Below are 15,240 nucleotides of genomic sequence, written 5' to 3'. Positions count from 1 at the left end.
AGCACAAGCCATTACTGTTCTATTCAGGAATTTTTCCCCTGTGCCCATATCTTCAAGGCTTTTCCCCACTTTCTCCTCTATAAGTTTCAGTGTCTCTGGTTTTATGTGAAGTTCCTTGATCCACTTAGACTTGACCTTAGTACAAGGAGATAGGAATGGATCGATTCACATTCTTCTACATGTTAACAACCAGTTGTGCCAGCACCATTTGTTGAAAATGCTGTCTTTCTTCCACTGGATGTTTTTAGCTCCCTTGTCGAAGATCAAGTGACCGCAGGTGTGTGGGTTCATTTCTGGGTCTTCAATTCTATTCCATTGGTCTATTTGTCTATCACTATATCAGTACCATGCAGTTTTTATCACAATTGCTCTGTAGTAGAGCTTTAGTTCCGGCATGGTGATTCCACCAGAGGTTCTTTTATCCTTGAGAAGAGTTTTTGCTATCCTAGGTTTTTTGTTATTCCAGATGAATTTGCAGATTGCACTTTCTAATTCGTTGAAGAATTGATTTGGAATTTTGATGGGGATTGCATTGAATCTGTAGATTGCTTTTGGCAAGATAGCCATTTTTACAATGTTGATCCTGCCAATCCATGAGCATGGGAGATCTTTCCATCTTCTGAGATCTTCTATAATTTCTTTCTTCAGAGACTTGAAGTTTTTATTATACAGATCTTTCACTTCCTTAGTTAGAGTCACGCCAAGATATTTTATATTATTTGTGACTATTGAGAAGGGTGTTGTTTCCCTAATTTCTTTCTCAGCCTGTTTATTCTTTGTGTAGAGAAAGGCCATTGATTTGTTTGAGTTAATTTTATGTCCAGCTACTTCACCGAAGCTGTTTATCAGGCTTAGGAGTTCTCTGGTGGAATTTTTAGGGTCACTTATATATACTATCATATCATCTGCAAAAAGTGATATTTTGACTTCATCTTTTCCAATTTGTATCCCTTTGATCTCCTTTTGTTGTCGAATTGCTCTGCCTAGGACTTCAAGTGCAATGTTGAATAGGTATGGAGAAAGTGGACAGCCTTGTCTAGTCCCTGATTTTAGTGGGATTGCTTCAAGCTTCTCACCATTTACTTTGATGTTGGCTACTGGTTTGCTGTAGATTGCTTTTATCATGTTTAGGTATGGACCTTGAATTCCTGATCTTTCCAAGACTTTTATCATGAATGGGTGTTGGATCTTGTCAAATGCTTTTTCCGCATCTAACGAGATGACCATGTGGTTTTTGTCTTTGAGTTTGTTTATATACTGGATTACGTTGATGGATTTCCGTATATTGAACCATCCCTGCATCCCTGGGATGAAACCTACTTGGTCAGGATGGATGATTGTTTTGATGTGTTCTTGAATTCGGTTAGCAAGAACTTTATTGAGGATTTTTGCATCAATATTCATAAGGGATATTGGTCTGAAGTTTTCTATCTTTGTTGGGTCTTTTTGTGGTTTAGGTATTAGAGTAATTGTGGCTTCATAGAATGAGTTGGGTAGAGTACCTTCTGTTTCTATTTTGTGGAATAGTTTGTGAAGAACTGGGATTAGATCTTCTTTGAAGGTCTGATAGAACTCTGCACTAAACCCATCTGGTCCTGGGCTTTTTTTAGTTGGGAGACTATTAATGACCGCTTCTATTTCTTTGGGGGATATAGGGCTGTTTAGATCACTAATCTGATCTTGATTCAACTTTGGTACCTGGTATCTGTCTAGGAACTTCTCCATTTCATCCAGGTTCTCCAGTTTTGTTGAGTATAGCCTTTGGTAGAAGGATCTGATGGTGTTTTGGATGTCTTCAGGATCTGTTGTTATGTCTCCTTTTTCATTTCTGATTTTGTTAATTAGGATGCTTTCCCTGTGCCCTCTAGTGAGTCTGGCTAAGGGTTTATCTATCTTGTTGATTTTCTCAAAGAACCAGCTCCTTGATTGGTTGATTCTTTGAATAGTTTTTCTTGTTTCCACTTGGTTGATTTCGCCCCTGAGTTTGATTATTTCCTGCCGTCTACTCCTCTTGGGTGAATTTGCTTCCTTTTGTTCTAGTACTTTTAGGTATGTTGTCAAGCTGCTAATGTGTGCTCTCTCTAGTTTCCTTTTGGAGGCACTCAGAGCTATGAGTTTTCCTCTTAGAAATGCTTTCATTGTGTCCCATAAGTTTGGGTATGTTGTGGCTTCATTTTCATTGAACTCTAAAAAGTCCTTAATTTCTTTCTTTATTCCTTCCTTGACCAAGATATCATTGAGAAGAGTGTTGTTCAGTTTCCACGTGAAGGTTGGCTTTCTATTATTTATTTTGTTATTGAAGATCAGCTTTAGTCCATGGTGATCTGATAGGATGCATGGGACAATTTCAATATTTTTGTATCTGTTGAGGCCTGTTTTGTGACCAATTATGTGGTCAATTTTGGAGAAGGTACCATGAGGTGATGAGAAGAAGGTATATCCTTTTGTTTTAGGATAGAATGTTCTGTAGATATCTGCCAGATCCATTTGATTCATAATTTCTCTTAGTTTCTCTGTGTCCCTGTTTAGTTTCTGTTTCCATGATCTGTCCATTGGTGAAAGTGGTGTGTTGAAGTCTCCCACTATTATTGTATGAGGTGCAATGTGTGCTTTGAGATTTACTAAAGTTTCTTTAATGAATGTGGCTGCCTTTGTATTTGGAGCAGAGATATTCAGGATTGATAGTTCCTCTTGGAGGATTTTACCTTTGATGAGTATGAAGTGTCCCTCCCTGTCTTTTTTAATGACTTTGGGTTGGAAGTCAATCTTATCAGATATTAGAATGGCTACTCCAGCTTGTTTCTTCATACCATTTGCTTGGAAAATTGTTTTCCAGCCTTTCATTCTGAGGTAGTGTCTATCTTTTTCTCTGAGATGAGTTTCCTGTAAGCAGCAAAATGTTGGGTCTTGTTTGTGTAGCCAGTTTGTTAGTCTATGTCTTTTTATCGGGGAGTTGAGTCCATTGATATTAAGAGATATTAAGGAAAAGGAATTGTTGTTTCCTGTTATTTTTGTTGTTAAAGTTGGCATTCTGTTCTTGTGGCTGTCTTCTTTTAGGTTTGTTGAGGGATTACCTTCTTGTTGTTTCTAGGGCGTGGTTCCTGTCCTTGTATTGTTTTTTTTTCTGTTATTATCCTTTGAAGGGCTGGATTCGTGGAGAGATAATGTGTGAATTTGGTTTTGTCGTGGAATACTTTGGTTTCTCCATCTATGTTAATTGAGAGTTTGGCTGGGTATAGTAGCCTGGGCTGGAGTTTGTGTTCTTTTAGTGTCTTATAACATCCGTCCCGGATCTTCTGGCTTTCATAGTCTCTGGTGAGAAATCTGGTGTAATTCTGATAGGCTTGCCTTTATATGTTACTTGGCCTTTTTCTCTTACTGCTTTTAGTATTCTATCTTTATTTAGAGCATTTGTTGTTCTGATTATTATGTGTCGGGAGGTATTTCTTTTCTGGTCCAGTCTATTTGGAGTTCTGTAGGCTTCTTGTATGTTCATGGGCATCTCTTTCTTTAGATTTGGGAAGTTTTCTTCTATAATTTTGTTGAAGATGTTTGCTGGTCATTTGAGTTGAAAATCTTCATTCTCATCCACTCCTATTATCTGTAGGTTTGGTCTTCTCATTGTGTCCTGTATTTCTTGGATGTTTTGAGTTAGGATCTTTTTGCATTTTACATTTTCCTTGATTGTTGTGCTGATGTTCTCTATGGAATCTTCAGCACCTGAGATTCTCTCTTCCATCTCTTGTATTCTGATGCTGATGCTGGTATCTATGGTTCCAGATTTCTTTCCTAGGGTTTCTATCTCCAGTGTTGCCTCATTTTGGGTTTTCTTTATTGTGTCTACTTCCCTTTTTAGGTCTAGTATGATTTTGTTCATTTCCATCATCTGTTTGGATGTGTTTTCCTGTTTTTCATTAAGGACTTCTACCTGTTTGATTATGTCATCCTGTTTTTCTTTAAGGATTTGTAACTCTTTAGCAGTGTTCTCCTGCAATTCTTTAAGGGATTTTTGTGCTTCCTCTTAACTGTCTTCTACCTGTTTACCAGTGTTCCTTTGTATTTCTTTAAGTGTGTTATTAAAGTCCTTCTTGAAGTTCTCTATCATCATCAGGAGATATGCTTTTAGATCCGTGTCTAGCTTTTCCGGTGTGTTGGGGTGCCCTGGACTGGGCGAAGTGGGAGTGCTGGGTTCTGATGATGGTGAGTGGTCTTGGTTTCTGTTAGTAAGATTATTACGTTTACCTTTCGCCATCTGGTAATCTCTGGGGTTAGTTGTTGTCGTTGTCACTGTTTAAAGATTGGAGCAAAAGCGGTGTTCCACTCACCAGCAGTCTCAAAATCCTGTGGCGGGGGTCGTGGGTAGCTGGCGGTACCCCAGTGCTGGTCCAGCCGGAAGAGGCCTGTGGTCCTACTCAGGCCGGTTTTCTGCTTCCCTAACTAATGCAGTCTGAGGTCCCGCGTGCAATTGGATTGGAGCAGAAGCTGTGTTCCATTCACCAGAAGTCTTAAGATCTTGTGGTGGGTGTTGTGGGTAGCTGGTGAGTGCCAGCTGACCCTGCGCCCTAGCTACCCTGGTGCTTTTCTGACCGGAAGAGGCTTGTGGCTCTACTCAGGCCGGATTTCTGCCTCCCCAACCAAAGCAATCTCAGGTCCCGCATGATTGGACTGGAGCAGAAGCTGTGTTCCACTCACCAGCAGTCTCAAAATCCTGTGGCGGGGGTCGTTGGTAGCTGGCGGGTGTCAGCCGACCTTGCGCTCTAGCTACCCCGGTGCTGGTCCAGCTGGATGAGGCCTGTGGCCCTACTCAGGCCGGTTTCTGCTTCCCTAACTAATGCAGTCTCAGGTCCCGCGTGCCATAATTTTTATCCATGAAGGTATGGATATCTCTTTCTTATATCTTACCAATACATATTTTGAAACTTTTTTGATGTTTAATCTTATAGATGAAAAGGTAGACTTTCCACATCTCAGGAAGTATTTATCAGCTTCCTTTTTGTGGTGTTTGTTTATCTCAGTCTTTCTTTCCAATTCGAATATTTTTCTTTCTTATTCATTTTAAGGCCTTTAAATATTTTTAGATTTATTTATCTATTTTTCATATCTTTATAATTTACAAATAGTTGTATGTAATTAAGTGTGTTTGACCTTTATAGCTTTAGAGATTGTTAAATACTCAGAGTAGGCATTCTGTCTCTGAGATCTTGTGAAAATAAATTTCTACTTTTTCCTTTATTTTTTTCCAATTAATCTCGTTTTTAAAATTTATTTATTTATCTGCTTCACAACCCAAGAACAATCCTTCTTCTCCTAGTACCCCATCAGGCAAGTTCTTCTTCATTCCTTCTTCTCTTTAGAGAATTGGAAGTCCTCCCCTGGGTGCCACCCTCCCCACTTGCCTACTCCCCCACCTCCAGCCCAGCACATCAAGTTGCTATGGGTCTAGCTAAAACCTCTCCCAGTGAGGCCAGACAAATAGGCCTGCTTAGGAGTGCAGGGTAGACTTAATCTCTTTATGTCCAAATATTTTCTTGAAGCTTGCTTTGGATGAAAGATGGGAGTCCCAAATTCAGGTTTTATCTTTTCTCATGCTATTCTCTTTATTTTATTTACTCAATAAATTATTTGCTTACTAAGTAACGGTGGCTATAGTGGAGCAACATGCTCATCCTGTCCTGTAGACCTGCGTGCCGGAGCTACCCTCTGGCTTGCCCGTGCTGCCAGCTGTGAGCAGCTGCTGTCATCACATTTGCCCATTACTTGGTGCTTCTTTACTCTTGTTTCTCAATTTTTGTTTTCTTGCTGATCACTTTTCACTGAACTTTACACTCACTTAATTTGTATCAAAGTTCCATCATGTTTTATTGGAACCGTATGTGTCCTTTTTTATGTTTCATTCTCAGAAATTACAATACTTACTCTTTTTACCTACTTCTGTTCATTTTTTCCCCTAGTTTTAAGTTAATCAATTAAGGTCTTCCATATTTTCAAATTTCCTTCAATCTTTTTTCTATCAAGTTCATTTATAGATAATGTGCCCTTATTGGAAGAAAATGGAACAATCATGTTCTCTTTTCTGCTTTTCCTCTTTCTGTTTCCCCAGTTGGGAACGTTTTTATTTCGTTAGATTCAATAATGAGGAAGATGAGGACCGGTGAACTTGGGGCCAGAACTAAACATGAGCTGCCTCAGGTAGCAGTTTGGCTGGAGGTCCTGACTCTGGCTCCTTGGTCTTATGAAACATCATGCTGTCATGCATTGCTTCTTGGGAAAGAGTGTTTTTAGGCCTGGAAAGGATGATATTTAGAATCTAGGGCAGAAAATGTTTTCAGAAACTACCTGCTTCTTTGTTTGATTCCTGTCGGTAGCCTCATATTTTATTCATAAAGGTCTCCAGAAAGACTCACTACTCTCTCTGCTCTCTACTTACTCCTTCTGACTTTATGTGAGGTAATTTTTACATTTTCAATGCAGTCTTTTCCTACAGTTTAAGAATTGCTTTGCATTTTTGACTTAAGGCCTTTCTATTTCAATTTCCTTTTACTTTTCCCTGTAACTAACTTTTATCTGCCTATATGTCTACTTACGTGTGAAAATGCTGTTTTTGTTACAGGAGGACGGTGGGTTACTCTCCGAGGTTCTAGTTTGGAAGGTGTTAGCCTGGTGTTATTTGGAACTCAGTCATGTGCCATTGATGTCATTAGAAGCAATTCACAACAAGTTCAATGCGAAGCCCCACCTAGGGTAAGAACACACTTTGCTATTGTAATACCCAATATTAACCTGTGAGCTCCACACACCCAAGGGCCAGGGAACTTCCTGGGATGCTGGGAGTTGTAATTCTGGGAATATAAAAGAAGCCCATTGGGAAGTATGATGGCCTATGGGTTTGTCTTTATAAATTCCTATAACAAGTGTCTCAGGGCTGGGAAGTTTTCAGAGAGCAATCCATCCCTTGGTCAGTGTTTAATATTTAATAAAGCTTGTTTCAAATTTGGCCCAAAATGGTGGAATTGGTTTTACTCTGGCGAATCTCAGGATTAACTCTAGCTCCTTGTGTCTGGTTGGTGACCATAATTAATGAGGAAACAAATTTTAAACCATCCCTGTGAGAACTAAATCACGAATCCAAACCCGTTATCATAACAATGTGCTTGTTTTATTTTTCTATTGTTTGTTTTGCTGTGAAAAACCTGAGTCCTATATTATAATTAATTTCACTTAATTTCTTAAAAACAAGGCAACTCAAACATCCTACGCTGCGCTTCTAATGGATATTGGTACTATAGACTAAGCAAAGGTAGCAAGACGTATTTGTCCTTCTTGTTTATTGAGCAAACAAGTTGCATATGTTAGTGGTTTTATTTTCTGGCAATAGACAATTTTAGAATGCTTGATTCTTATTAAATATCTCCCTAGTTACTCCCAACTATTCTATTTGTGCTGTAAAAGCAGGTCGCCTAGGCTGAAGAGATAGCTTGTTGTTAAATTGCTTGCCTTTCAAGTAGGGGGGCTTAATTTTGATCCTTAGCACATAAGAAGATAGGAGTGCTGGCAGATGTCCACAATTCCAGAGCTGGGGAGTCAGAGACAGGCAGATCCTTGGGGCCATCTGGCTGGCCAGAATCCTAACCAGAAAGCTCCAAGTCACAGTGGGATACCCCTTCTCAAAAAAGAAGGTAAATAACTCATGAGGAATGACACCCATTCCTGATCTCTGGCCTCTATGTGGACACATACATGTTTGCATATGCCACCTTTCTCTCTGTCTCTCTGTCTCTGTCTCTCTGTCTCTCTCTGTCTCTCTGTCTCTCTGTCTCTCTCTGTCTCTCTCTCTCCCTCCCTCCCTCCCCCCTCTCTCTGAATACATATATGACCTTGCAAACAAGCCCCTGCTCACACACCCCCTCAAACACAAAACAAACAACACAAATAAGGTCCCAAGTTTCCATTTCTTTCTAATCAGTTCTGTCTAGTGTCCATTGTCTAGGGTCTTGCTTTTCTCTTTCATGGAGTGATTGGCAAAGGCCACATCACTGCCACACTCAGTAATTAGGGCTGCCTTGATGTCTTCATCATTCTTAGCAGCTTCATGCCCCAGAGGATGACTAGTTACTGAGCAAGCACATCCAATGTGAGAGAGGTCAGAATACTAACTGATCACAGACTCTACAACTTTAGGTCATGAAGTTCCTCAAATACCATGAAAAGCTAGCTTTTACATAAAAATGACATATGATTATTATATATAACTGTACTGTAATTGTTTGTGCCTTTTATCAGCTGTTTAGATAATTTTATAAATCTGTCCTATTATAAGCAAAGGCTTTTGACCATCCTAATAATTATGTTTTGAAGATATTTATATTTTCCCGGACCTTATATTTTAAATTAAGTTTTAAAGTAGATATAAAGTTAGGTTGTCTACAGTTCTTTTCTGTTTTATGTGCTTAGCATCACCATGTGTTTGATTTCTGGCACTTTGGTGAACCATGGGTGTTATTTTTTTGCGTGTGTAATCCCCATTAAATGAGCAAAATTTGAACTCTTTGGGTTTCTTTTACTACAGAGAATAAACATTACAGAACAAATGTTAAATTTTGAACAGAGTTAATATATGGAAAGATACAATGGAAGGCAAAGGACAATCATGTTCTCTTTTCTGTTTCTCTTCCTCTGTCTCCCTGTTGGAAACACTTTTAAGTCTTTGAATTAAAATTACAATAATATTTTTTGTTAAATCAACAAAATGTGTTTTCATTATTATAGTTTTTTTTAGATATTATCTTCATTTACATTTCAAATGTTATCCCCTTTCCTAGTTTTCTCTCTGAAAGTCCCCTATACCCTCCACCCCCACAGCCCTGCTCCCCAAGCCACCCACTCCTGCTTCCTGGCCCTGGCATTCCGCTATACTGGGACATAGAATCTTTGCCAGACCAAGGGCCTCTCCTCCCATTGATGGCAGACTAGGACAACCCCTGCTACATATTCAACTAGAGACACAGGCTCTGGGGAGTACTGGTTAGTTCATATTGTTGTTCCTCCTATAGGGCTGCAGAGCCCTTCAGCTCCTTGGGTACTTTCTCTAGCTCCTCCACTGGGGGTCCTGTGTTCCATCCAATGGATGACTGTGAGCATCCATTTGTGTATTCGCCAGGCACTTGAATAGCCTCACAAGAGATAGCTATATCAGGGTCCTGTCAGCAAAATCTTGCTGGCATATGCAATAGTGTCTGGGTTTGGAGGTTGTTTATGGGATGTATCTTTGGGTGGGGCAGTCTCTGGATGGTCCATCCTTCCATCTCAGCTCCGAACTTTGTCTCTGTAACTCCTTCCATGGGTATTTTGTTCCCCATTCCAAGAAGGAATGAAGTATTCACACTTGGGTCTTCCTTTTTCTTTTACTGAAACCCTGTGTCTTGCTTTTATCTATGTTGGGTGTATCTAGGCTTTTATTTTGAAGATGTTATTTTGTTAGGTTTTTGTTTTTTCTTACTAGTAGACTCTGTTTCCTAGGGCTTATATTTTCTCTCTAGATTTTTAAAAGCTCTTTGACAGTTCCATCCATGAATGTAATATATTTTGATGATGTTCACTCACTACTACCTTCCTTTGGCTCCACTCAATTTCTTCTGGATTTCTTCTTTTAAGTTCCACCCCTTCCTTTTAGGATACACTGAGGTTAATTGGGTTTCTTGAATGAGCATAGGGTGGGGAGTCATTTAGTAGAGCACAAGAAACTTATCAGTGATTAAACCACAGGGGGAAAAAATAGCTGTGGCAATCTCCAGCATCCATTAACTGCTAGTATCTCCTCAACTGGGATAGTCTTTCTGAACCACTTTCTCCATTTCGGCTGGACTGTTGATATATTCTGTCTTATGTATGTCTTGTGCAGTTAGCTGAAGCTTCTCTGGGTTTTCATGAATGCAATGATCTTATGTCTAGACAGCAGCATTTCATAGCACACCTCCTCATCCTTTGTTCTTATGTTCTTTCCACAGCACTTTCCTCCATATTTGTGGGGCCTTGAGGGTAAAGAATAGTGTCTCCTTATTTCTATTTATTTATCTGTTAGACAAAATATAAAATACAACAGAAGAGGAAATTTTCTGAATATTTCTACTTCTGAAACTACTCCCACATATGATGGGTAGTTTAGCTAGGTATAAATACTACTAAAAACATCTTTCTGCCCAGAGACAATTACTGTGTGAAGGGTACTCTTTCTTACCTTTCAGGGCACAAGTAATATTCTTCAATACTTAGTTTGTCTAAATTCTTGCTTCCCTGCAGGAGCTGAGAAAATGGATTAAAAAAATATATTCTATGATAAGTAACTTTTCTTCTTTTGGCTGATTATGCTTAGAGTTTTCCTTTACTCTCAAATCCAACCAAGATTTGAATTCTAAAATTGATTTTCAGGGGAAAGATGGCTACACTGTGAATGTGACCGTGATCAGTGGCGACCACTCTACAGTTCTTGCCAGAGCATTTACATATGTCTCCTCTTTAAATCCAGTGATTGTGTCATTGAGCAGAAACAGAAGCAACATAGCAGGTAAGATACCTGTTACTTCAAGCCTGTCTTCACTTTAGAGTTTTGATCCTATTCAAAACATCAATTAATGGACTATGGATTTTGATTTACTATCTTATTATCTATTTATTTATTTATTTATTTATTTATTTATTTATTTATTTAAGACAGGGACTCACTGTTTAGCCCAGCTAGTCTGGAGCTCTATTTGATAGTGATCTTGAATTCACAATACTTGTTTCACTCTTCTGTGAGTTAGGGTTACAGGCATATAAACTTGATTTAGCTTATTGTATTATAGATGAAAAAAATTTCAGGTTGCCTGTCAAAAATTAATCTTATATCTTATTTCTTCTCTGTGAAAATGGGACTATTTCCTCATGAAAATTATATGAATATTGAATTAATATTTAATAAATATTTACTGAGCAGCTAATTTGTATTGCCACTGCCAATTGTATAGATGCATAATAGACTTCAATTCTTAGTAGTAATTTATAGTTTAAGTTTATAGACATGGAAACTAAGGAATAGAGTCTATGTAACCTATGTGTACTTTTAGCAAGTAACGAAGCTGAGATTTAAACACCAACAGTCTAAAGATACCAAGCATTCAGTTACTGACAGTTGAATATAGGTTTTGATAGTAGATTCAATTGTGGCAGATTAATAGTTATAGAACAGGTACCCTGAGTAACAAAGTATTCTTGTTTTTTGACACTTACTGTGTATAAAAAGGATTTTAAAAGCACTATTCACGTGAAATCGTTTAAGTTTATTTGAGATTGACTACATTGCCTGTCTTTGATCCCTTACCCTAACTAGGCTCCCTTGTCTAGCCTCAATAGAAGGTCTGCCTAATCCTATTGCAACTTGATAGGCTAAAGGGGTTGATATGTATGGAAGGTCTCTCCTTCTTTGAGAAGCAAGGGAGTGGCTTGAGAGGAAGGGAGGTGAGCAGGTGGAACTTCAAGGAGAGGGGAGAGGGGAAACTGTGGTTGAAATATAAAGTAATCAAGTAAATTAATTAAAAATCAATATGTGTGTGTGCATGCATGCTTGTGTATGTGTAGGTCAGAGAACAACTTCTGGGAGTCAGTTCTCTCCTTCTACCATGTGGTTCCCAGGGATCACACTCAAGTTGTCCGATTGGGTGGCAAATATATTTACACCTCCCCCCCTCCACCCCGCCATCTCATCTGCCCCTACTGACATGATTTTGTCAGATCTTTGACTACCTTTGACAGTTCTTTGATGGTAAGAGCTCTTTATGTGTCCCTTAAACTTTAGTGTCTTTGTCATGGACTTACATATTTCATTGTCATGACAATACATATTTCAGTCAGAAAGAGTTGTGGTAAAGTGTTTAAGATATGCACATCCTTTCACCAGGGTTGCTGGCTCTACCAGAAGGCCATTGAAATAGAAAACAGGGAGGAATCTTGGGCTAGCTTTTTCAAGTACTTAGTTATGATACCTTGATGGCTGAGATTTTCTTAGCTTCAAAATGCCCATTGTATTTCATCAGGGCAGTACATGGCAATTCCCTTCATCTGCATACTTTACACAAACCTAAGATCACCTGGAATATGGAACTGCAGATGAAGAATTGCCCAGATCAGATTGTCCTTTAGGCATGTGTGTGAGATATTTTATTTTCTTTAAAATTTTCAATTTCTCTTCCTCTTTCTATTTATGGGTACCACATGTGTCCCTGTTACATGGAGCACAGGAACAGGTATCAGATTTCCTGGAACTGGAGTTATGGATGCTTCTAAACTACTGTATAGGTGCTGGGAACCAAACTCAGGTCCTCTGTTAAGAGCAGCAAGTGCTCTGAACCACTCCTCTGAAGCACTTTCTTGGTAGATAATTGATACATCAAGGCTCAACTAGTTGTGGGTGGTGGCATCCCAAGGGTGGGTGGGCCTGGGGTAAACAGGAAAGAAATAAGCCAGGGATGGGAAATAAATCAGCAGTGTTTCATGGTCTCTGCTTCAGTTCCTGTTCTGGGTTCTTGTGTTAGGAGCTCCTGCCTCAGCTTCCCTTGATGATTGTCTGTAACCAACAAGCCCAAGAAACCCTTTCCTCCCCAAGTTAACTTTGGTCAGTATTTTATTATAGAAACATAAAGCAAACTAGGGCTCTGGGAAGATCAAATGGGGTGATGGTGTAAAGGTGCTCTGTAGGTGAGGAACTGTTGGAATTGTACAGTACCTACTGGAGATGTTGATTTTTGCTTTTATCAACACAAAAGAGAGGATGAAGAAAAAAACACAGGACACTGTTGCAGGTTAGGAAGACAATTAAACCTCCAAATTACTTAATTTTCCTTACAGGAATAAAAGTTAGCAAAATTGTCTCAGCAAATTTGCATTGTTGATGCCCTTGAAGTTTTAGGCTGTACCTCTGTTAAAAGAATTGTTAGAAACTTCATAAAAAAACGGATAGCTGTTAAAATTCTTAGAGAATTATTTTCAGGGCTGACTTTATTTAATCATAAAAACTGTAGTGTTTGAGGCCAAAAGTCCAGAAGCAAATATATTCTTCTTGACACAGGAGGTGAGATTCTGTTCCTTGGGATGTCACTGCTGGTGAACTACACAGATCTGGATGTGCAAATCTATGTGCAGGATACTTCTGCTCAGGTCCTTTCACAGACAGTGTGGGGACTGGAGGTAGTGTTGCCTCCACTAGTGCCTGGCATCCATGCAATTTCAGCATTCATCAATGGAGTCAGTATTCGTTCACAAGGGTAAGGTCAACACTGTGGTTGAACTTGGGTCTGTTTGATGGACTACCAACTCATCTGGGAAAGTCTATTTTGAATTAAACATCTTCTCTTTTCTATGTAAAGTGAGGTGATAAGAATGAGAATTACAAACATATGAATGAGTCTTCAAGCCTTGTGGACAATTCACTCCTCAGACCAATGGAGGGGAAAATGTTGGGTTACTTGTTGGAGAAAGGGAAATCTCTGGAAGTTGGTTGAGGAGGGAATAGGGTGGACATCTGTGTCTAGAGAAGGTAAGCCTTTAGTGGAACACTTTAAGATTTTTGTCTGAGGCTTTGAATTAATGGTTTACAGTAGCTGGATAAGCCATGCCTCCTGCCTCACCTTTACCTCTGTACCTTGTAATTCCTCTAGATTTTTTTCAAGAAATTCTCTCTCCCTAATCTAGGAAGTATCTAACCTGTGTGAAACTGAGACTGATGAAGCCACAGGTCGAGGACAATGCTTCAGTCTTCTCTCCCTGTTTCTTCTCTATGAGCAAGACTACTGATACTTTTTCTCCATCATTGCTCCTCCCTTTGCAAACATCTCTCCATCTGCTTTTGCTTATTTCCACGATACTTTCTAACACCACCCATCTTCTCTAGGGTTGATCTCTATATCCAGTACCTCACTGAAGTTTTCAGCGTGGAACCTTGCTCTGGGTCTCTCTTGGGTGAGTGATTCTGACATTGCACATAATTTATCCAGCTAGTTGTTTTTCTGAATAGTCAGATTTCATTTCCGGACTAATGATCAGGTGAGGTCAGGGCTTCAGGGGCATTGGAAAGAAATTTCCTTTGGTTCTCAGATGAACAATGGGTCTTATGTGAAGTGTCAAGAGTCGTGGGACTTCAGCTCTGTGAGTTTGGGAAATTAAAGAGTATAAAAAGGAGAGGTCGTTGACTTTTGTTTTCTACTGGAAATGTGGAAACATCCAGTGGATAGCACACTCCAGCATCCAATGAACAGCACACTCAAGCATCCAGTAGATATTACATTCAATAATCAAGTGGACATCACACTTAATCATCCAGTGGACACTACATTTAAGCATCCAATGGATACCACACTTAAGCATCCAATAGATAGCACACTCAAGCATCCAGTGAACAACACACTCAAGCATCCTGTAGACACCACTCTTAAGCTTCAAGTCGACACTACATTCAAGCACCCAGTGGACCCCAAACTCAAGCACCTAATAGCCAGTATACTCAAGCATCCAATGGACATGACAGTCATTCAGCAAATACCACACTCAATCATCCTGTGGACACCATACTCAAGCAGGTATTAGGAAGAGAAGGGCAAGCCTCCTGCAACAATTATTTTTGACATTATATGTGCATAGTAATGAGGGAGGAGTCTTCAGTGTCTCCACTTTCCTCCTGGGATTAAAGACAAAGAAGGAAAATAGAAAAACAAATGCAGTGTGGAAAATGTAAGAACTACATAGAATGTTATATCAGATAATATAACAGATGGCAAGAAAATGAAAGAATGCAATTTTCACTCACATATAAGTTGTTAGTAGTATAGATGTCTAAGACATAATACCAGTTTTGGGGTTTGAAGAGATGGCCAGTGATTACGACCACTTGTTGCTCTTAGAGAGGACTGGGTTCAGTTCCCAGCTCACATTGGTCTGTAATTCCAGTTTCAGAGGATCTGTCATTTCCTCTTCTGGCCTCCATGGGCACAGAATACAGTGGTACACAGACGTACCCATAGGCAAAATACCCATGTAATGGAATACATGTCACATGAAAGCAGAAGATGGGGCTATTTGAGAGAGGTAGAACCAGCAAGAGGGTAGGAAGAAGGATAGACTGTTGAAGGGCCTGGGAAGGGAAATGAATAAGAACAAAGAAAAATGACATACAGTATTAAGATATTGTATTTAAACCCATGACTTTATGTGGTA

At 39.3% G+C, this 15,240-nt stretch overlaps 1 protein-coding gene across 3 annotated transcripts in view; it reads left to right on the top strand.

Annotated features, from left to right (window-relative positions):
- Positions 1 to 15,240, top strand: part of Pkhd1 (PKHD1 ciliary IPT domain containing fibrocystin/polyductin) — a 544,477-nt gene that overhangs the window by 87,529 nt on the left and 441,708 nt on the right. For all 3 annotated transcript variants that reach the window (XM_029477026.2, XM_021159032.3, XM_085835877.1), the window contains exons 28-31: positions 6,611 to 6,741; positions 10,426 to 10,561; positions 13,100 to 13,295; positions 13,922 to 13,989. In XM_029477026.2, the coding sequence (XP_029332886.1) occupies positions 6,611 to 6,741; positions 10,426 to 10,561; positions 13,100 to 13,295; positions 13,922 to 13,989 (531 nt within the window). The remainder of the gene's footprint in view (positions 1 to 6,610; positions 6,742 to 10,425; positions 10,562 to 13,099; positions 13,296 to 13,921; positions 13,990 to 15,240) is intronic.

The sequence above is a fragment of the Mus caroli genome, unplaced genomic scaffold, assembly GCF_978045245.1.
Source record: "Mus caroli unplaced genomic scaffold, Mus_caroli_1 scaffold_1, whole genome shotgun sequence".
NCBI classification, from domain to species: domain Eukaryota; kingdom Metazoa; phylum Chordata; class Mammalia; order Rodentia; family Muridae; genus Mus; species Mus caroli.
The sequence above is the reverse complement of the archived record's forward strand: the minus strand, read 5'-3'. Positions and strand labels throughout refer to the sequence as shown.